The sequence below is a fragment of the Mus caroli genome, unplaced genomic scaffold, assembly GCF_978045245.1.
Source record: "Mus caroli unplaced genomic scaffold, Mus_caroli_1 scaffold_17, whole genome shotgun sequence".
NCBI lineage: Eukaryota > Metazoa > Chordata > Mammalia > Rodentia > Muridae > Mus > Mus caroli.
This window is the reverse complement of record NW_028227272.1, coordinates 13,608,610-13,631,066: the sequence shown is the minus strand read 5'-3', so window position 1 is coordinate 13,631,066 and position 22,457 is coordinate 13,608,610. Positions and strand designations below refer to the sequence as shown.

Here is a 22,457-nt window from a genome sequence, read left to right as displayed (position 1 = left end):
ATATGGCATTTTTCTCTCTACAGTGTTTCCAGTTTCATTTTTATAATAGTTAAAATTTAAGTATTGTCTATTAGTTTATTATAACCTGAGTAAGACATCAATTTTTCTTGACATCCTTAAGACTAAATTTCTACTTGCCTAATGAAAAGTGGGCAAAGGGCTTGAATATATATTGTCTCAAAGAAACTCAATAAACAGTCAACAAGTAGTAAAAAGGCTCTCAACAGCGTTAGCCATTAAAAAATATACATCGAAACCTCAATGAGATGACATCTCATATCTATTGGGATGGCCGTAAGAAAAATAATAAAAAGTAAAATGAGTGTTGGTGATGACGAGGAAATGTTGACATCATGTGTTGTTGGTAGGTGTGTAAGATGGTACAATTACTGTGACAACTTGGCAAAATGCAGTAAGATGGAGTAAGATTTGATCTGATCAAACAGCTCTTCTTCCCATTATACAGTCACAAGCACTAAATTGCTGTGGCACATATTCAGACAGTGCTACTTAGCTGTCTCTGAGTAGAAGCAGACCAAAGCTATCAACAAATACCTTGATAAACAAAGTACTGAATCTACATAACAGACCGCAGCACTAATAAATGTGTTATTTGTGATTATCAAAACCATTTTGATAATGGCTGAAGAGACGGCTCAATGGTTAAGATCATACATACCTCTTACAAGAGGACCCAAGCTTGGTTCATATCATCATGTCAGGTGCTCACAACCATCTGTAATGTTAGCTCCAGGGGATCTGATAACTCTGTCCTCTACAGGCACCTAGATGTACATGCTTTGTTGACTGTCCTCCATAGGTACCCACAGGTACATACATGCATATGATGTGTTCATACACATACATGAAGAACTAAAAGAAAAAAATCAGTCAAATCTTTAAAAAAAAGAAAGCACTTAAAGAAAAAAACATGTGAAGTGAAAGATGCCAGGCACACAGGCTCGTGCTGTGTGATCCCACTTGTAAAAGATGTGAAGAATGTGTCAATTCACAGAGATAAAAACAGGTGCTAGATTTCAGGGGCTAGGAGAAGTGGGGCAGGATAGGAAATGACTGCTTGACTCTCAATCTTCAAGTTTCTGATAGAGTAAATGGGATGGTGGCATTGTGAACATGAGCATTGATTTATATACTTTACTGTGAAAAGGGAAAATTTTATGTTTTACTAGAGTAAAACCCATAATTGTGTAAAAATCTTATTTACTCTACAGATTTCAGAGTCATTTACCAATGCTTCTGTAAAGAACCACAACCTTTCATTTTCCTGGGTGTGTCCTTCAGCAGCTTACCTAGGTGCCAGGAGCCATCAAGGAGAAGCTTAAAACTAGCACGTGATCTTCTTGAGATGGTTCTGCCATAGATTAAAATCTACGATGGATTTGCTCCTTTAAACAAGGCTGAGGAGAATTTCATTTTAGGAATAATTCCTGCTATTAATTTGCTTTTCCTGTATATGTATATAAATACAATAAACATTATAATATATAATAACACAACTATACACACACACACACGCATATATATATGTATATAGTTGTGTTTTATAAAAAAGAAAAAGAAGCCAGGGATTGTGAGGCAGTGGGCTGTGATAGGGCAGCCTGGTCTGTGGTCCAGTTCAGGCTTAAAACCCCAGTGACTCCACAGGGGATAACCCTGCAAGGGATGGTAGGCTTTTTGCCACACTCCTGGGCCCCTGGCTCCTGTCACATAGCTACAATCCTCCACAGCCCCCTGTAGAGAGGTCTGTGACCATCAGTCATGTAGGAGCAGCACCCCAAGCCCTCCCAGATGCAGATAAGTTATCCCCAAGCTCTCAGACCAAGCCAATGGGAAGTACCTGCTGTCAGACCCTGACCCATCCCCAAAGAATCCTATCTAGAAGGAATAACAGTGTGAGAACTACTCTGTCTTCTGAGAGCTTCTGTCATAAGAGCTGCCACTTGGGAAGAGGTCTGCTCTCCTGAAATGCCACCAGAAGCTCCCCCACACTCCTAGCTGGCTAGTTCGCCTCTTGTTGGCTCAGCTCTGCCTGACTCAGTGCAGGGCCACTACAGGTGCAGCCTCTTGGAGCTACTGAGGCAGCATTGACAGAGACTGAGGTAGAAGCAGCTGCAGCAGTGAAGGCAGTGGAGGCAGTGGAGATGACTCCCCCCCACCCCCCACCCCCGTTTTTAATCTTTCCCCTTTGCCTGAACCCTCATACCCAGCCGGGTCAGAGATCTCTATGCAAAGCCTGCAGTACATAGGCTCACAAGGGATACTCATGGTGGAGGCGCAGTATGGTGTGAGAGAAGGGAGTGCCTCTGTGGGCTCATCCTGAGGAATCCCTTCCCCCTGAGGTACTAGCCACATGACAGCTATAGTATAAAATAGAGTTTATTTAGGGCATGCGGAGGGAAGTTGAGGGAATAGAGACAGAGAAGGGCAGAGGGAGAGAGGGAGGGAGGGAGGGAGGGAAGGAGGGAGGGAGAGAGAGACAGAGAGAGAGAGAGGAGAGAGAAGTAGAGGCTGGCCTTGAGCACATGGAGAGAGATGGGGGAGGGGAATGAGGAGAGAGGGGATAGAAGGGGAAGAGGGGAAGAGAGCAAGGAAAGAGGAGCAAGAGAAGAGAGTGAGGAGGGGGCAAGCAGCTAGGAGTCAGGCATACCTAGTTGTTGCCCAGTAACTGTGGGGCGGAGCTTAGAAAGAATACCAACATTTCCCCATTTTAGTTTAATTAGAAAAGGAAAAAATTAGAAAGAGGTGATGGTGGAGGAGGAATAGGGCTGTTGTGATCTTTAGCTACTTCCTGCTGACTTTAGGGTGACATGTTTCTGGGAAACCTAAGAAAATGGATATGGGATGTTTGTCCAGTCTTCGGAGAGTTGGCTGTTTCCTTGCTGTCCAGAGTCTGTGGAACCATCTATGGATAGAAAGGAAGGAGCAGGTCTGTCTGTGAGAGCAGACTGGAGTTGTCCTAGATGTAGCAAACGTCTGGATTTTACAAGATGCTGAATTACACACACACACACACACACACTAGGTAGAGAATAAAGTTAAGTACATTTGGGAGAAAATTTTTTTTCTTAGGTGTACATTTGAAACCCTTAGGTGTTGGTGGTTGGGGGTGAGGAGAGTCTCAATCCCAGGGTACAGGAGAGGAATCCCACCCTCCGGAATAGGTAGCAAGTGGGAACTTAGACTATCGATTGGCAGATATACTTATCTGGATGGAGTCTATTTGAACCATGAGAAGTAGATCTGAGTTGGTTTCCTGTAGCTTATAAGTTTATAAAAGAGATAAATTTGTTTACAACATGAACAGTCTTTAAGATAAGCTTAGGGAAGACAAAGAGCTTCGTGGAGCAGAAGGAACAAGAAGGGTTTTTTCCTTCTGTCTAGGGGACTGAATTTAGTATAAGAAACAATTTTAAGTTTCTATTTGAGAGACAAAGGAAACTCAACACCTTGACCTTGTGAATATTATAGTTGATCATATAGTTTTAGCAAGAGAAAAACCTTCAGTCCATAGTTAAAAGATAACCAAAGGAAACTTATATTTGAGCATGATAGCTTATAGTGTAGATACAAAATGAGAAACACTTTAAGTCTATAGTTAGAAGACAATCAAAGGAAACTTAAAATTTGAACTTGTGTTATGAGAGTGGATTGTATAGTGGAATGTTTTATTAGGGTTAGGCTAATTTATAAGAACTCTATTGGTTAATGTTAGGACAATGCAATATCAAGGAGAGGAACTATGAAGAATCTAGTCACTGGAAACTGAGTTTAGATGAGGAAGTAACAGAAGGTTACATTTGTGAAAGCTTACATCTGACCTTGTGTATCCTTTATCATGAAGCCTATGAAGAAGGCAAACCTGTCTGTCTTTGATACGAAATCTGGTAGTCTTAACTAGTTAACAAATTGACAAATGAGCAAATATAATTGGTGGATTACCTTGGTATAAAGAACTACATTTGTTTTCTAGCTGTCAAGCTACAGTTAGCTTACCTGTCAATGTAGTCAGAAACCTGGGAAGAATACATTATAATCTAGGAGTCATGTCTTAATTACAATGACAGAAGTTGAGCTGTAGTTCACTACCTAAACAGTTACCAAGTCCCTGTGATCTCCATGGCAACTTGGGCAGAGTCAGTCTGGCTGTCAGGCCCAGAAGACAAAAAGCTTTTTTTCTGTGGAGTAAATATGTGTGAAATGAGAAATGACCCACTTGAATTGACTTCAGCAATATGAGACATTTAATTCTCTGGGTATCCTGTTTGTCCACCGTGTAGGCCAAGCCCACGTGTAGGCAGTGGGCAAGGCAATGGAGCAGTGTTTCTCAGTGGTTATCGTACCACAGTCCAGACAGGCTTGTCACTGTGCCTTTATCTCCTTGGAGACCTTGGGGGGTAATCTCTCAGGCTTTGGGAGTCTCTCTCATAAGCTTAAACATTATTACATTTAGCAGATTTCTGACAATATTGAGAGCAGGTTTATTAAGCATAATCTGAGCTAGACAACCTGTGTTTGTTTACGTACTTGTTCGAGAATGTATCTAGCAAGTAGAGCACACTATAACTTAATGGCAGTAACAAAAACAAGGCTAAACATATATTTAAGGAAGTTGATCCCTTTATATTGTTTAGAAATCATTATTTACCAAGGCATGATAGAATGAAAAACTTATCTTAATTGCTAAGTGGCTTTGACGAACTGTACTCCCAAATGTAGCAAACTGCCCATAACAAGAATGGCAGATGATTCTGGTACTGTCTCCAACAAAGATGGTGTTGAAATGGCAATCAGCACATGATTGCACTTAGCTAAGGTGGTGCTGAAGCTATAGCTCTGCCTGGAGGAAATTCATATAACAACAGAAGCATAGCAGAGACAAACATTCAGTCAAATCTAAGAGGAGCAGTATTAAGAGTGTGCAGTTTGGCTTGGCAGCGGGTAGTGGCTGCAAGCACGTGGCTGAGCAAAGTCCCTCGTGGTGGTGAGGGACAGATGGCTATGGGAATGTAGCAGCATGGTGCAAGAGCTAGTGCCTGAACTGTGGACCGACACTGCAGAAAGTTAGGTTGTGCATGGAGTGGCACCAGGCTGGTCCCTCAGGGCTAAGCTCCCTTCTTGCAGCTGTAAGCCCTAGGCCCAACCTGTCAGAATTTGCAGTGGGAAGGGGAAGGGAAGCATCTGAAGTAACATTCTGTCCCCTAGCAATTCCAGTCAGGTGGTGGGAAAGAACTCTGTGCTGATGCCTCCAAACGACTGACAGTGGAGTTGAGCAGGCAGGGGGCAAGAGAGAATGTGCAGAGCTGAGGCTGGAGCTGCAGGAGCGGGAACAAGGTATCAAGGAGTGGGGTGAAAGTATGCTGCAATGACTTGGCAGAAAAAGAGTCCCAGGCAGAGCATGAGAGTGGGGGTGGGGGGAGGGGAAGGGGAGGGGCATGGCTTCTTTTCCTGCAGCATCAGAATCAAGGGGCAGGGAACCAGGAGCAGAGCAAGCAGTGCGAGAATGTGGGGGTAGGGAGGAGGAAAGCCTACAGATGGCTATTGAGAGAGTTGTTTTTTAAAGTGCTAGAGGCCATGTAGAGATATTACTTGCTGGGTTCTGTGACTTAGAACTGGAGATATTCCAGTAAGTGGGGACAAGGTGGTGAAGACCAACCCTTAGGATGTAGACATTATTAAACTATTCTACTGGTATTCCGAGAACAATTCAATAACAAACATGCAGACAAGTCTAGACTTGCCGGATTCCAACTCAATTCTTCAACGAATTAGAAAGGGCAATCGGCAGATTCATCTGGAATAACAAAAAACCTAGGATAGCAAAAACTCTTCTCAAGGATAAAAGAACCTCTGGTGGAATCACCATGCCTGACCTAAGGCTGTACTCCAGAGCAATTGTGAATAAAACTACATGGTACTGGTATAGCGACAGACAAGTAGACCAATGGAATAGAATTGAAGACCCAGAGATGAAACCACACACCTATAGTCACTTGATCTTTGACAAGGGAGCTAAAACCATCCAGTGGAAAAAAGACAGCATTTTCAACAAATGGTGCTGGCACAACTGGAGGTTATCATGTAGAAGAATGCGAATTGATCCATTCCTATCTCCTTGTACTAAGGTCAAATCTAAGTGGATTAAGGAACTCCACATAAAACCAGAGACACTGAAATTTATAGAGGAGAAAGTAGGGAAAAGCCTTGAAGATACGGGTACAGGGGAAAAATTCCTGAATAGAATAGCAATGGCTTGTGCTGTAAGATTGAGAATCAATAAATGGGACCTCATAAAGTTGCAAAGCTTCTGCAAGGCAAAAGACACCGTCAATAAGACAAAAAGACCACGAACTGATTGGGAAAAGGTCTTTAATCAGATAGGGGACTAATATCCAATATATGTAAAGAACTCAAGAAGGTGGACTCCAGAAAATCAAATAACCCCATTAAAAAATGGGGCTCAGAACTGAACAAAGAATTCTCACCTGAGGAATAATGAATGGCAGAGAAGCACCTGAAAAAACGTTCAACATCCTTAATCATCAGAGAAATGCAAATCAAAACAACCCTGAGATTCCACCTCACACCAGTCAGAATGGCTAAGATAAAAAATTCAGGTGACAGCAGATTCTGGCGAGGATGTGGAGAAAGAGGAACACCCCTCCATTGTTGGTGGGATTGGAAGCTTGTACAACCACTCTGGAAATCAGTCTGGTGGTTCCTCAGAAAATTGGACATAATACCACCAGAGGATCCAGCAATACCTCTCCTGGGCATATATCCAGAAGATGTCCCAACCGGTAAGAAGGACACATGCTCTATTATGTTCATAGCAGCCTTATTTATAATAGCCAGAAGCTGGAAAGAACCCAAATGCCCCTCAACAGAGGAATGGATACAGAAAATGTGGTACATTTACACAATGGAGTACTACTCAGCTATTAAAAAGAATGAATTTATGAAATTCCTAGGCAAATGGATGGACCTGGAGGGCATCATCCTGAGTGAGGTAACCCAATCACAAAGGAACTCACACAATATGTACTCACTGATAAGTGGATATTAGCCCAGAAACTTAGGATACCCAAGATATAAGATACAATTTGATAAACGCATGAAACTCAAGAAGAACGAAGACCAAAGAGTGGACACTTTGCCCCTTCTTAGAATTGGGAACAAAACACCCATGGAAGGAGTTACAGAGACAAAGTTTGGAGCTGAGATTAAAGGATGGACCATCTAGAGACTGCCACACCCGGGGATCCATCCCATAATCAGCTTCCAAATGCTGACACCATTGCATACACTAGCAAGATTTTGCTGAAAGGACCCAGATATAGCTGTCTCTTGTGAGACTATGCCAGGGCCTAGCAAACACAGAAGTGGATATTCAAATTCAGCTATTGGATGGATCACAGAGCCCCCAATGGAGGAGCTAGATAAAGTACCCAAGGAGCTAAAGGGATCTGCAATCCTATAGGTGGAACAACAATATGAACTAACCAGTATCCCCTGAGCTCATGTCTCTAGCTGCCTATGAATCAGAAGGTGGCCTAGTTGGCCATCAGTGGAAAGAGAGGCCCATTGGTCGTGCAAACTTTATATGCCTCAGTACTGGGGAACGACAGGGCCAAGAAGTGGGAGTGGGTGGGTGGGGAGTAGGTGGGGGAGTGTGTGTGGGACTTTTGGGACAGCATTGAAAATGTAAATGAAATAAATACCCAATAAAAAAAGAACACTAAAAAATATATGGGTATATGTAGATGTATATGTGTGTATGTGTGTATGTGTGTGTGTGTGTGTGTGTGTGTGTGTGTGTGTATTTTAGGAAGCTTCTACAGTAGTGAGTTTTCATATGGACTTTCAAAAGGCCTTTAGTGTTAGTTGTCCTTTCCTGTGCTGCCTCCCTTATTCTTCTTTCCCACTTTCACCCCAATTTTCTCTCTTCTGTTTGATAATTCCCTTTAAACCCTAACCCTTCATACTAGTGTATTCTATACTTCTTCCACCAAAGCCCATAATAAAATCCTGACCACAATGGGTATTATAAATGAAACCTACATATTTTAAGATTCATAGCTAAAATCTGTGAATCAAGAAAAACTTGTGATATTTGATATGAAATTTGTCTTTCTGAGCATGGATTGCCTCACTCAGGAAAATTGTTTCTAGCTTCATTCTTTTATCTTTGAATTTAACAGTTAAATAATAATTCCATTGTATATTAATGAACATTTTTTTAAAGATATTGTTATACATAGGTACTCTGTAACTGACTTCAGATGCACCAGAAGAGGGCATCAGATCTCATTACGGGTGGTTGTGAGCCACCATGTGGTTGCTGGGATTTGAACTCAGTACCTTTAGAAGAGCAGTCAGTGCTCTTACCCACTGAGCCATCTTGCCAGCCCATTAATGAACATATTTATCGTTCATTCATCACTTGATGATATCTAGGTTGTTTTTATTTTATTGTTATTATGAATAGGACAATAATGAATATGGATTAGTAGGCCTCTCTGTAATAAAGTATAGGGTTATATGCCCAAGACTAGTGTAGCTAGATCATATGATAGATCCATTTAAAATCTTTGTGAAAACTCCACACTGTTTTCCATAGTTGTTGAACCAGTTTATGGTCCCACTCTCAGTGAATATGTATTCCCTTTGCTGTACACCCATGCAGCAGATGTTGTCGTGTTTCCTGATTTCTTTTTTTATTAGATATGTTCTTTACTTACATTTCAAATGTTATCCCCTTTCCTAGTTTCCCCTCTGAAAACCCCCTATCCCGACCCTCCTCCCCTGCTCACTAACGTTCCCACTTCTAGTTCTCTGTCCTGGCATTCCTCTACACTGGGGCATTGAGCCTTCTCAGGACCAAGGGCCTCTCCTCCCATTGATATCCAACAAGGCCATCCTCTGCTACATATGCGGCTGGAGACATGGGTCCCTCCATGTGTACATTTTGGTTGGTGCTTTAGTTCCTGAGAGCTCAGGGGGTACTAGTTGGTTCATATGTACCAGGGGGTACTAGTGTTCCACCTATGGGACTGCAAGCTCTTTCAGCTTTCTTTTCTCTAGCTCCTCCACTGGGGACCTTGTGCTCAGTCCAATGGTTGGCTGAGAGCTTCCACCTCTGTATTTGTCAGGCACTGGCAGAGCCTCTCAGGAGACAGTTGTATCAGGCTCCTGACAGCAAGTACTTGTTGGAATTCACAGTAGTATCTGGGTTTGGTGACTGTACATGGGATGGATCCCCAGGTGGGACAGTCTCTGGTTGGTCATGCCTTCAGTCTCTGCTCCAAACTTTGTCTCTGTAACTCCTTCCATGGTTTTTTGTTCCCCCTTCAAAGAAGGACGGAAGCATCCACACTTTGGTCTTTCTTCTTGATTTTCATGTGTTTTGCAAATTGTAGCTTGGGTATTCTGAGCTCCTGGGCTAATGTCCACTTATCAGTGAGTGTATACCATGTGTGTTCTTTTGTGATTGGGCTACCTTACTCAGGATGATATTTTCTAGTTTCATCCATTTGCCTAAGAATTTCATGAAGTCATTGTTTTTAATAGCTGAGTATACTCCATTGTGTGAATGTACCACATTTTCTGTATCCATTCCTCTATTGAGGGACATCTGGGTTCTTTCCAGCTTCTGGCTATTATAAATAAGGCTGCTATGAATGTAGTGGAGCATGTGTCCTTATTACATGTTGGAACATCTTCTGGGTATATTCTCAGGAGTGGTATAGCTTGGTCCTCAGGTAGTACTATATCCAATTTTCTGAGCTGTTTTTTTTTTTTTTTTTTGAGACTTTTAATGACTACTTTTATTTCTTTAGGGATTATGGGACTGTTTAGATCATTTATCTGATCCTGATTTAGCTTTGGTACCTGGTATTTGTCTAGAAACATTTTCATTTCATCCAGATTTTCCAGTTTTGTTGAGTATAGGCTTTTGTAGTAGGTTCTGGTGATTTTTTTTTTTTTTTTTTTGGATTTGCTCAGTTTCTGTTGTTATGTCTCCCTTTTCATTTCTGATTTTGTTGATTTGGATACTGTCTCTGTGCCCTCTGGTTAGTCTGGCTAAGGTTTCATCTTTCTTGTTGATTTTCTCAAAGAACCAGCTTCTGATTTTGTTGATTCTTTGTATAGTTCTTTTTGTTTTTACTTGGTTGATTTCATCCCTGAGTATTGCGCGCTGCTTTTGTGTTCCCCTGGTAAGAACACGCTCAGGGCAACCGGAATCTTCTGCAGCACAAACTTTATTGCTTACCCCATCAGGAGCCAGTGGAGAAGAGAGCCAGAGAGAGAGCCAGAGAGAGAGAGAGATATGGCGGAGCCCCCTCCCTTTTATGGAGGACTGTCCTCCGCCTCGGACGTGTCACTCCCTGATTGGCTGCAGCCCATCAGCCGGAGTTGTCGTCACGGGAAAGGCAGAGCACATGGCGTGGAAAGCTACCCCGGCACATGCGCAGCTTGCTTGTTTACTACTTAGAACACGGGTGTCAGTGCCATCAGCGCCATCTTGTAATGGCGAATGTGAAGGCGGCTCCTTACATCTCCCCCTTTTCTTTTATATAAGAGCAATAGGCCACCCATATTAATGAGAGTGGAGATAGAGGTCAAATCCCCAGTGTGTAAAATAGGGGCTTTACACAAAACCTCCTCCCAGGCTCATCACCCAAAGGGGTCTTGGTCCGCTCCCGTGTCGTTTTTCCTGGGGGAAGGACACTTGGACACTCAACCTTCTTGAAAGATGACATGTCTCCCTAGAATAGGCTCATATATGCCACAGAGCCCTTCTACTGCAGTGCTTAGCCGTGCAACTCTCTTGGGCTGCTGAAGCACACTCACTCTATCCCGTGCAATGAGACTAGCCTCGTGGGGTGCAAGAGCTGAGTGGCCAGCGACCTATTGCTTAAGCATAGATAACCATATATCAGGGGAAGCACCATGTTCTAGTGCTGCAAACGCCTGGGAAATAATCACCATGTTTCTCCTAGTTTGGGCCTTAAGCTTACAGACCAATCAAAGAAGCAACACTAATCCACAGCAAAGAACAGCTCCAAATAATTCCACCCCCACCCATTCTTTAAAGAAGGAAAATGTTGAAAAGATAGTCCTTAGGTCAGGGACAGGTCCAAGTGCGTGGGGCAAGTCTCAATTTTCAAAGGGTCTGTTCAAATTTAGCCGTCCAATTCTGTATCTCCCAACGCTGCTCTCCCTTTGTTGTTGTCGCACTGGACATCACCAAGACGAGGGACATCAGTATTCCCTTGGTCAGTCTGGATTTTTCGGGTGAGTCTTTCTGGTATCCAAAATGGGTTGTCTTCATTCTGTGGAAAAACACAAACAGCTCCCCTGGATCTTATCAAAATAGGATCCGGGCCTTTCCATTTGTTATTTAAAACATCTTTCCATTTAACCATCTCTTTGGGCCTATCTGGCTTTGAACAATGTCGTTCAGCCGCGGTATGGCCATGAGAATCAAGATTTAAAAAATTGAGTGTAAAGAGTGCCATAGACACAGACACTCTTGGTACTCGGGGTAGAGCCTCCTTGACTCCCCCTTTCTGTTTTATTAGATGGAAGTCCAGTCAGGTGGGTCACGTCCATCTGACGGCAGAACTGTTGGAATTTTTGAGATGTATAAGCTGGTCCATTATCAGTCTTAAGTAGTTTGGGTTTTCCCCAAGCACTCCATGCCTTAAGGCAATGTTGAATCACATGTGAGGCCTTTTCTCCGGTTAAAGGAGAGGCAAACATGATGCCAGAGCATGTGTCAATGGACACATGGAGATATTGAAGTTTTCCAAAGGAAGAAACATGTGTAACATCCATTTGCCAGACCTGTAGAGGTCGAATACCACGTGGGTTAATTCCCACATGAGGAACTGGCAAGAACTCACAGCAGCTTTGACATTGAGTAACAATGTCACGGGCTTCTTTTCTCGTCAAGGAGAAATGGCGGCGTAATGTTTCAGCCGTCACATGAAAATTGTTATGAAAATTTCTTGCAGCCTCTACCGGGGATGTTAGGGCAGCAGCCACCACTTTAGTGGCTTTATCTGCCAAATCATTCCCCAGAGCCATGGGGCCAGGTAGGCCTGAATGGGCTCTAACATGAGTAATATAAACAGGAAATCTTCTAGATAACAAAACTAATTGTATCTGCTGAAAAATATTGGCAACTTTACTGGAAGGCTTAATCACTCCAGCCATTTCTAAAAAATTAAGGGGTTCTAAAAAGGTTTTTAAAACTTCTAAAACCACTAAACATTCTACCACTTGAGGTGAATTTTCATTATATTGTTTGGATACTACTTCACCATTAGCCACATAGACACCTATGCCAGTTTTTGATCCATCAGTATATACCACAATCCCATTTTTAAGTGGGTTTCTTACTGTTATTTGTGGAAACACAACAGATTGATTTTGGGCAAACTGTAAAATTGGATGTTTTGGATAATGGTTATCTATTTTTCCTGAAAAGGAGGTAACTAAAACTGCCCAATCATTAGATGTGGCTGCCAAGGTCTGAACCTGTCAAAAGTCCAATCTCTCTGCTCTGGAGTCAAAGCAGCAGCGTTTGCTCGGGCCTGCGTTTGTGCAGCCTCTTGCCATAGAGCTCTCCATTCCGTATATTTGCCCATATTGGGGAGAACGGCTTTTGCAATCATTTGCCAGTCGGCAGGAGTTAGTGCCATGCCGGCAAGTCTGTCTAACTGCACCAAAGTAAAATTAGCATTGGCTCCATATTTACGGACCAATTCAGCAAGTTCTTTTATCTGCATATACTCTACCGGAGCGTGAACACGCCCACCCTCGGCTCCTTCAAAGACCGGAAATGCCTGTTGCATCTTCCTTTGTTCCTCTCTTGGAATGAACGAGTCTGCGCACTGCTGCTCTGCACACAGCCGACGCACTATGCAGGGCGGGGGCTCCGCATAGGGCGGAGGTGCACTATGACCCTGAAGCCGACTGCCCTGAGGCCGAGCAGCAAGCTGGCCTTTGCCAGCCGCTTTTGGCTTTTTTCTTGACTTAAAAGCTCGAATTTCTCTCTCATAACGAGCTGCTCCCTCCTCCAAGTCTGTTTTCTCAGAAGGGCTAATTTTTTCATCTGATTCACAGCTACTAAGAACTGGCTCTTTAAACTCATCTCTTTTCTCCTCTTTCCTTCCAATCTCTCCCCAGGTATTCTTCCCTGACATTAACTTTTCTTTTTTCCTTTGTTTTCTCTCCTCTTTCCTTCTAATCTCTCCCCAGGTATTCTTCCCTGACATTAACTTTTCCTCGGGTTCAAGACCCGTGGAAAGGCCTGTATACTTATTTCGCGCGCCATGCTTTCTCTTTTTTCCTGCTCTCTCTCCCCGCTTTACTTCTGATAGACTGTCTTGAATTTTGTCCAGAATTCTCCACCCTGTCTTAACTGCTTGTTGACATATGAAAAGAAACAAAAAGGCTTTTAACACTAGAGAAAGTTCAAGACCAGACATACCTTGTAAAGCTGTAACGAACGCGCATCCGTTCCCCAGCTGAAGAGTTCTGAATCTACGCCGGATCCTTCTCAACAGTCTGTTTCCGGGAACACTTCATTACCACAGTTCCTTCTCCGTGATGTAGTAGCTCCCGGGTTTTGGCACCATTTATTGCGCGCTGCTTTTGTGTTCCCCTGGTAAGAACACGCTCAGGGCAACCGGAATCTTCTGCAGCACAAACTTTATTGCTTACCCCATCAGGAGCCAGTGGAGAAGAGAGCCAGAGAGAGAGCCAGAGAGAGAGAGAGATATGGCGGAGCCCCCTCCCTTTTATGGAGGACTGTCCTCCGCCTCGGACGTGTCACTCCCTGATTGGCTGCAGCCCATCAGCCGGAGTTGTCGTCACGGGAAAGGCAGAGCACATGGCGTGGAAAGCTACCCCGGCACATGCGCAGCTTGCTTGTTTACTACTTAGAACACGGGTGTCAGTGCCATCAGCGCCATCTTGTAATGGCGAATGTGAAGGCGGCTCCTTACACCTGAGTTTGATTATTTCCTGCTGTCTACTCCTCTTGGGTGAATTTGCTTCCTTTAGTTCTAGAGCTTTCAGGTGTGCTGTCAAGCTGCTAGTGTATGCTCTCTCCAGTTTCATTTTGGAGGCACTTAGAGCTATGAGTTTTCCTCTTAGCACTGCTTTTATTGTGTCCCATAAGTTTGGGTATGTTGTGGCTTCATTTTCATTAAATTCCAAAAGGTCTTTAATTTCTTTCTTTATTTCTTTCTTAACCAAATTATCAATGAGTAGAGCATTGTTCAGCTCCCATGTGTATGTGGGCTTTCTATTGTTTTTGTTGTTATTGAAGACCAGCCTTAGTGCATAGCGATCTGATAGGATTCATGGGATTATATCAATCTTTTTATATCTGTTGAGGCCTGGTTTGTGACAGATTATATGGTCAGTTTTGGAGAAGGTACCCTGCGGTGCTAATAGAAGGTATATTCTTTTGTTTTAGGGAGAAATGTTCTATAGATATTTGTTAAATCCATTTGTTTCATAACTTCTGTTAGTTTCACTGCATCTCTGTTTAGTTTCTGTTTCCAGGATCTGTCCATTGATGAGAGTGGGATGTTGAAGCCTCCTACTCTTATTGTGTGAGGTTCAATGTGTGCTTTGAGCTTTAGTAAAGTTTCTTTTATAAATGTGGTTGCATTTGGAGCATAGTTGTTCACAACTGAGAGTCCATCATGGTAAATTTTTCTTTTGAGGAGTATGAAGTGTCCTTCCTTATCTTTTTTGATAACTTTAGGTTATGAAATTCTTAGGCAAATGGATGGAACTAGAAAATATCATCCCAGGGCTGGTGAGATGGCTCAGTGGGTAAGAGCACCCGACTGCTCTTCTGAAGGTCCAGAGTTCAAATCCCAGCAACCACATGGTGGCTCACAACACATCTTCTGGTGTGTCTGAAGACAGCTACAGTGTACTTACATATAATAAATAAATAAATTAAAAAAAAAAGAAAATATCATCCTGAGTGAAGTAACCCAGTCACAAAAGAACATGCATGGTATGCACTCACTGATAAGTGGATATTAGCCCAGGAGCTCAAAAATACCCAAGATAAGATTCACAGACCACATGAAGCTCAAGAAGAAGTAAGACCAAAGTGTGGATGCTTCAGTCCTTCTTTGAAGGGGGAACAAAAAACCATGGAAGGAGTTACAGAGACAAAGTTTGGAGCAGAGACTGAAGGCATGACCATCCAGAGACTGCCCCACCTGGGGACCCATTCCATATGCAGTCACCAAACCCTACAATTGTGGATTCTAACAAGTGCTTGCTGACAGGTGCTGATAGAGCTGTCTCCTGAGAGGCTCTGCCAGTGCCTGACAAATACAGAGGTAGTGCTCAACTCTTGGACTGAGCACAAGGTCCCCAATGGAGGAGCTAGAGAAAGAACTGAAGGAGGTGAAGGGATTTGCAACCCCATAGGAAGAACAACAATATCAACCAACCAGATCCCACAGAGCTCCCAGGGACTAAACCACCAACCATGAGTACACATGGAGGGATCCACGGCTCCAGCTGTATATGTAGCAGAGGATGGCCTTGTCAGGCATCAGTGGGAGAAGAGTGGGGTCCTGTGAAGGTTTGATGCCCCAATGTAGGGAGATGCCAGGGAGGGTGGCCGGAGTGGATCAGGGAACACCCTCATAGAAGCAGGGGGAAAGGGGAATGGGATACGGAGTTTCCGGGGGTGGGGATTCTGGAAAGGGTATAACATTTGAAATGTAAATAAATAAAATAACCAATAAAATTAAAAAATAATTAAAAATTTTGTGGAATGTAAATGATTAAAATGAAATTTTTCTTTTAGATTTTAAAAAGAAAATATAATTTTTTTATTACGTATTTTCCTCAATTACATTTCCAATGCTATCCCAAAACTCCCCCATACCCTCCCCCCACTCCCCTACCCACCCATTCCCACTTTTTGGCCCTGGCATTCCCCTGTACTGGGGCATATAAAGTTTGCATGTCCAATGGGCCTCTCTTTCCTGTGATGGCCGATTAGGCCATCTTTTGATACATATGCAGCTAGAGTCAAGAGCTCCGGGGTACTGGTTAGTTCATAATGTTGTTGCACATACAGGGTTGCAGATCTCTTTAGCTCCTTGGATACTTTCTCTAGCTCCTCCATTGGAAAAAGGAAATATAATTTTTTAAAAGAATATAAAAAAATAAATTAGTGATATAACTTAAGAAATTTCAGCGCCGGGCATGGTGGCACACGCCTTTAATCCCAGCACTTGGGAGGCAGAGGCAGGTGGATTTCTGAGTTCCAGGCTGGTCTACAAAGTGAGTCCCAGGACAGCCAGAGCTATACAGAGAAACCCTGCCTCAAAAAACCAAAAAAAAAAAAAAAAAAAAAAAAAAAAAAACCAAAAAAAGAAATTTCAGAAAACACGCCAAAGAAAACACTATTACTAATATAGTATTTTTTTTACACTAGTGACATATGACATACTGTGAGAACATCAGCTCTGAAGTTGTATAGATATAAGCCACAGTAAACAAACTTAGTGCTATATTTTTATATATTCATTATATATGTATGTAATAATAATAATAAAGAAACCATCAATTTGAGGGAAACTTTTTACTTACACAGTATAAAAGAAAATTCCATCGTACATTTTTGTAAGGAATTACAGGTCATGTGAAGAATTAGGGCATGCATAAGCCTGGTCTTAGTCATAGCACAGAGGTCATTTGAGCTAGTACCTGCCTGTGGTCCTGGTTGTAGGATCTTGATATGGCCTGGCCCTACAGATAACTCAGATTAGCAGACTGTTAATCACTTCCAATTCACAGCCTTCTGGATGGAAAAATGTTATATATCCTTTCCTTTGAGAGGGCAATCCCATGTGCTTAGCTTTCCTGGTTTCCCTAGAGGTCTGTGGACAGAAGGACCTTCATGCTCACAAGTTTATATAGGCAACTACATTGCTCTATCTAGAAAACACATCTCTAAAAGAGTCAATATACTATATTAACTCAATAACATATTAGCTTTATTCTACTGTTTAGCTTATTTCCTTACCAGGAGAAATTTAAATGTATGACAATTTTACCTTATGTTTACCACATAAGAACATCTAAGAACATCCTGAAACTTGACTGTTATTTCAGGATAACTTGGAATACCAGGAAAATGAGTTGAGGTGATGAGAGTCCTGCCATGCTTAGAGACTGACAGCAAATAACAGAAATGAGTTAGCTGATAATATTAGTGACATTTGGAAAGTCCAAGTGTTCCCATGAGTTAAACAATAGCTTTCAGTACCAAGAACTCTTATCACTTTCAACATTATGCTTATATTTGATTTTTACAATTTCCAAATGCATACTTAAGTGTAAGATATTTAAAATGTAAATTTAAACATACCTTATTTTCAGTTTACCAAAAGGGAGTAGTGGGGGGTTTTCAAAGAATCAAAGTGGGGCTGGAGAGATGGCTCAATGGTTAAGAGCACTGACTGCTCTTCCAAAGGTCCTGAGTTCAAATCCCAGCAACCACATGGTGGCTCACAGCCATTTGTAATGAGATCTGATGCCCTCTTCTGGTGTGTCTGAAGACAGCTACAGTGTACTTATATATAATAAATAAATAAATCTTAAAAAAAAAAGAATCAATGTGATTTTTCAGGCTAAGTTTTTATCTTTTTGTATTCCAGGTCCATTGAGCTCTCTTTAAAGTAATTTTAAAGCTGCTTTAGTTTGTTCTGTTCTTTTCCCTGTTAGCGTTTCTACAAAAAGGCAGCTGCCTTTGTGCTGAGAGCAGTTGGGAAACACTCTCCTCAGCTGGCCCAGGCCATAGTTGACTGCGGAGCTCTAGATACACTGGTGATCTGCTTGGAGGATTTTGACCCTGGGGTCAAGGAGGCTGCAGCCTGGGCACTTGGATACATTGCAAGACACAACACAGGTAATGGGGAATATTTGGAAACAAGGAAACTCTAGATTTATGACATTATTCAGTGTTAATAAACAGTAGATTGAGTTTCAGGTTGACTGTATATGTGGTGGAAATCACGTTTGAATGGCAGTCCAGCTATTTGGAGTAGGATTGTTCCTCAAAGGCTTTGGTAGCCAGTCATAATGTTGCATGTTTATAATCCTGGCATACAGGAAGCTGAAGCAGAAAGATTACAAGCTCAGGACCAAGCTGAACTACTACTCTGAGAGGTCCTGCCTTTAAACCAAAATAAATAAAACCAACCAAAATAAATATCCCAAATCAACCAGTAAAATAAAAAATATCCTTGAAATTTGTTTGTTGATGAATATATGTTGGATTGTCACCCCATGACAATTCATTTATCTTTGTTATAAGTTATGTTTTAAATGATAAAATTACATAATACACTATGCATTTATTAATAATACTGTAAGTTTTCATATGGATATAAGTTATAAAGAACTACATGTTTGTATTACAGTTAGTGGAATTAAGATGCCTTTTCAAAACTCGCAGTTTCTTTTCATTGTGTTTATGTATAAAATGGCAGCTACTGTGTACTGAATAATTATGAGCCTGGCTCTGCACCCTGCATTTCAGCTTGTTTAGGTGCTTGTCTCCCTACCAAATTGTGTAACTTAGAGAAGATGCCTTAGGTTATGTGGATGGTAGCATCAGAATTGGGGTTTAATTCTGATACCCAAGTCCATGTTAACTACTTGATCATACTATCTGTTCCTGACAATACTGGTAGCAACCTAGAAACATAGCAACACCGTTAGAGACAAGAAAGAAATAGGACTAAATAACATTAATCTGAGAAAGAATATTATTGTCAGAAGGCTTTAAAATCAATATATTAAAATTCATTTCATAGCATCTAGAGTTTGGTGTCTAAATAGGCTCATTTAGGCCTGTTATTTACTACCCATTGGGAAATTAGGCAGCATTTTTTCTTTTTATATTATAATTAGCATATGCTAGTGATATGCAACAATAGACTTCATTAACACACACACACACTGTCTTTTGGTTTACCCACCTTGCTCCCTCCAACCTCTATTACCCACTGTGGTCTGCCTCCCACTAATCCTTTTCCTTTCCCTAACTAGTTCTCTGTCTTCACTAGGATTACTATTGCTATGATGAAACACCACGACCAGAGCAGGTTTGGGAGGAAAGGGCTTATTTGGCATGTTTCCACATCACAGTTCATCATCAAAGAGAGTCAGGATAGGAAATCAAGCCCGTCAAGAGCCTGGAGGCAGGACCTGATGCAGAGGCCATGGAGAGGTGCTACTTACTTCTGTCTCCCCATGGCTTTGTTTTTGCTGATGGTTTATTTATTTGTTTTTGCTAGGGATGGAGCACAGAGCCTCAGTCATGCTTGCCAAGTACCTGGCACTGAACTTTATCTCCAGCCTTAACTGTATTTTTAGAGTTGTAATTTTCTCGTAGAAATCATTATGAGATTGGAAAGCACTGAGTAAGATTCTACCCACGAGTAGAATTAGTTCTATCTTCATAACTGTCTTAGTTGTCAGGGTTTCTATGCCTGCACAAACATCACGATCAAGAAGCAAGTTGGGGAGGATAAAGGGTTGATTCAGCTTACACTTTCCACATAGCTGTTGATCACCAGAGGAAGTCAGGACTGGAACTAAGCAGGTCAGGAAGCAGGAGCTGATGCAGAGGCCATGGAGGGATGTTACTTACTGGCTTGCTTCCCCTGGCTTGCTCAGCCTGCTCTCTTATAGAACCCAAGACTACCAGCCCAGAGATGGCACCACTCACAAGGGGCCCTCCCCGGTTGATCACTAGTTGAGAAAATGCCTTACAGCTGGATCTTTTTTTTTTTTTTTTTAAAGTTTTATAGAAGATATTTTCTGTATTGTTATTTTATTTTATTTTATTTTTTAATTTTTATTACATATTTTCCTCAGTTACATTTCCAATGCTATCCCAAAAGTCCCCCATAGCGCCCCCCACTTCCCTACCCACCCATTCCCATTCTTTTGGCCCTGGCATTCCTCTATATTGGGGCATATAAAGTTTTTTTTTTTTTTTTTTTTGTTTTTCGAGACAGGGTTTCTCTGTATAGCCCTGGCTGTCCTGGAACTCACTCTGTAGACCAGGCTGGCCTCGAACTCAGAAATCCGCCTGCCTCTGCCTCCCGAGTGCTGGGATTAAAGGCGTGCGCCACCACGCCCGGCGGGGCATATAAAGTTTGCAAGTCCAATGGGCCTCTCTTTCCAGTGATGGCCGACTAGGCCATCTTTCGATACATATGCAGCTAGAGACAAGAGCTCCGGGGTTCTGGTTAGTACATCATGTTGTTCCAACAATAGGGTTGCAGATCCCTTTAGCTCCTTGGGTACTTTTTCTAGCTTCTCCATTGGGAGCCCTGTGATACATCCAATAGCTGACTGTGAGCATCCACTCCTGTGTTTGCTAGGCCCCGGCATCGTCTCACAAGAGACAGCTATATTTGGGTCCTTTCAGCAAAATCTTGCTAGTGTATGCAATGGTGTCCGCGTTTAGAAGCTGCTTATGGGATGGATCCCTGGATACGGCAGTCTCTAAATGGTCCATCCTTTCATCACAGCTACGAACTTTGTTTCTGTAACTCCTTCCCTGGGTGTTTTGTTCCCAATTCTAAGAAGGGGCACAGTGTCCACACTTTGGTCTTCATTCTTCTTGAGTTTCATGCGTTTAGCAAATTGTATCTTATATCTTGGGTATCCTAAGTTTTGGGCTAATATCCACTAATCAGTGAATACATATTGTGTGAGTTCTTTTGTGATTGTGTTACTTCACTCAAGATGATGCCCTCCAGGTCCATCCATTTGGCTAGGAATTTCATAAATTCATTCTTTTTAATAGCTGAGTAGTACTCCATTGTGTAAATGTACCATAATTTCTGTATCCATTCCTCTGTTGAGGGACATCTGGGTTCTTTCCAGCTTCTGGCTATTATAAATAGGGCTGCTATGAACATAGTGGAGCATGTGTCCTTTTTACCGGTTGGGACATCTTCTGGATATATGCCCAGGAGAGGTATTGCTGGATCCTCCGGTAGTACTATGTCCAATTTTCTGAGGAACCGCCAGACTGATTTCCAGAGTGGTTGTACAAGCTTGCAATCCCACCAACAATGGAGGAGTGTTCCTCTTTCTCCACATCCTCGCCAGCATCTGCTGTCACCTGAATTTTTGATCTTAGCCATTCTGACTGGTGTGATACAGCTGGATCTTATGGAAGCATTTTCTCAGCTGAGGCTCCTTTCTCTGTGATAACTCCAGCTCATGTCAAATTGACACAAAACCAGCCAGTGCAATGACAAAAATGTTAGGCCTATTATATTCCAGTATATACATATTAAACAAATGTTAATTTAAGTCAAATGGAATTTTTTGTTTAATCAACCTTTTTAGTATTTTTTTGAGAATTTCATACATGAGACTATACTTTTATTATTTCCACCCCCTCTATATCTCCTACTACATACTTGAAATTCCTTTCAAATTAGTGACCTATTTTAAAATTATTATTATTGTGCACATGTGTGCATGCATGCACACAAACACACATACTGATTTGCTAGGTTGGTAGAATGAGATATGGTTCAGTGGTAAAATTGCTCGTGACACAAACATGAAAATCTGAGTTTGATTCCCAGTGTGCACATAAAATCCATGCCTGGCCATGTGCACGCCTGTAATATGAACTCTGGCTCTTACAGTCTTGCCCCATCTCCAGTGCTTTTGCCTGAGCTCTAGGTGTAGGAGTTGCATGGTAGATATAACATTTGGAGTTGAGTACCCTACAGTTGGTCAGGTATTCTCCATATTTTGATCAGTTGTGGATTTCTGTAAAAGTTTCCTCTGCTGAGTACAAGGATACGTACTTAGAATCCAGTAAGAGAGTGCATTGATTTAGGAGAATGGCGGGTCTCGGCTCTATAACTCTCTAGCCCATGGTAGTTGTTTAGGTTTACAGTTCCAGCCATACATTCCCTCCTATTGATCAGACCTTAAATTCAGTTTGACAGCTGTTGGTCACCCACAAGATAAAGGTACCACTCTTGCATTATCAGGGGTATCTGTTGTCTGGTCACTATTGTGGTTCACAAGCTTTACAGCTAGTAGCACTGTTTTTTGCTTTTTTATTTTGACTGTTACATGGCACCTTCTGATATGAGATCTAGTCCTCAGAGACAAGACTTCAGGTCAATTTGGGCTCAATTCTTTTAAACCCAGTGTTTGATCTGTGTGGTATGAGTTTCTTTTTTGAGATAGGGTCTCTTGTAGCTTAGGCTAGCCTCAAACTTACTATGTTCTGAGTCTGGCCCTGAACTGATCTTCTTGCCTTACCTTTTAAGGAGGCATGTACCACCATGTCCAATGGTCAATAATTAATAGAAACAGTGAATATT

The 22,457-nt window shown here is 42.0% G+C and overlaps 1 protein-coding gene across 2 annotated transcripts in view; it reads left to right on the top strand.

The window, feature by feature from the left end:
• LOC110311725 (sperm-associated antigen 6) overlaps window positions 1-22,457 on the top strand; it is a 110,227-nt gene that overhangs the window by 39,912 nt on the left and 47,858 nt on the right. For both annotated transcript variants that reach the window (XM_085832149.1, XM_021185223.3), the window contains exon 4: window positions 17,806-17,989. In XM_085832149.1, coding sequence (XP_085688275.1) covers window positions 17,806-17,989 — 184 coding nt within the window. The remainder of the gene's footprint in view (window positions 1-17,805; window positions 17,990-22,457) is intronic.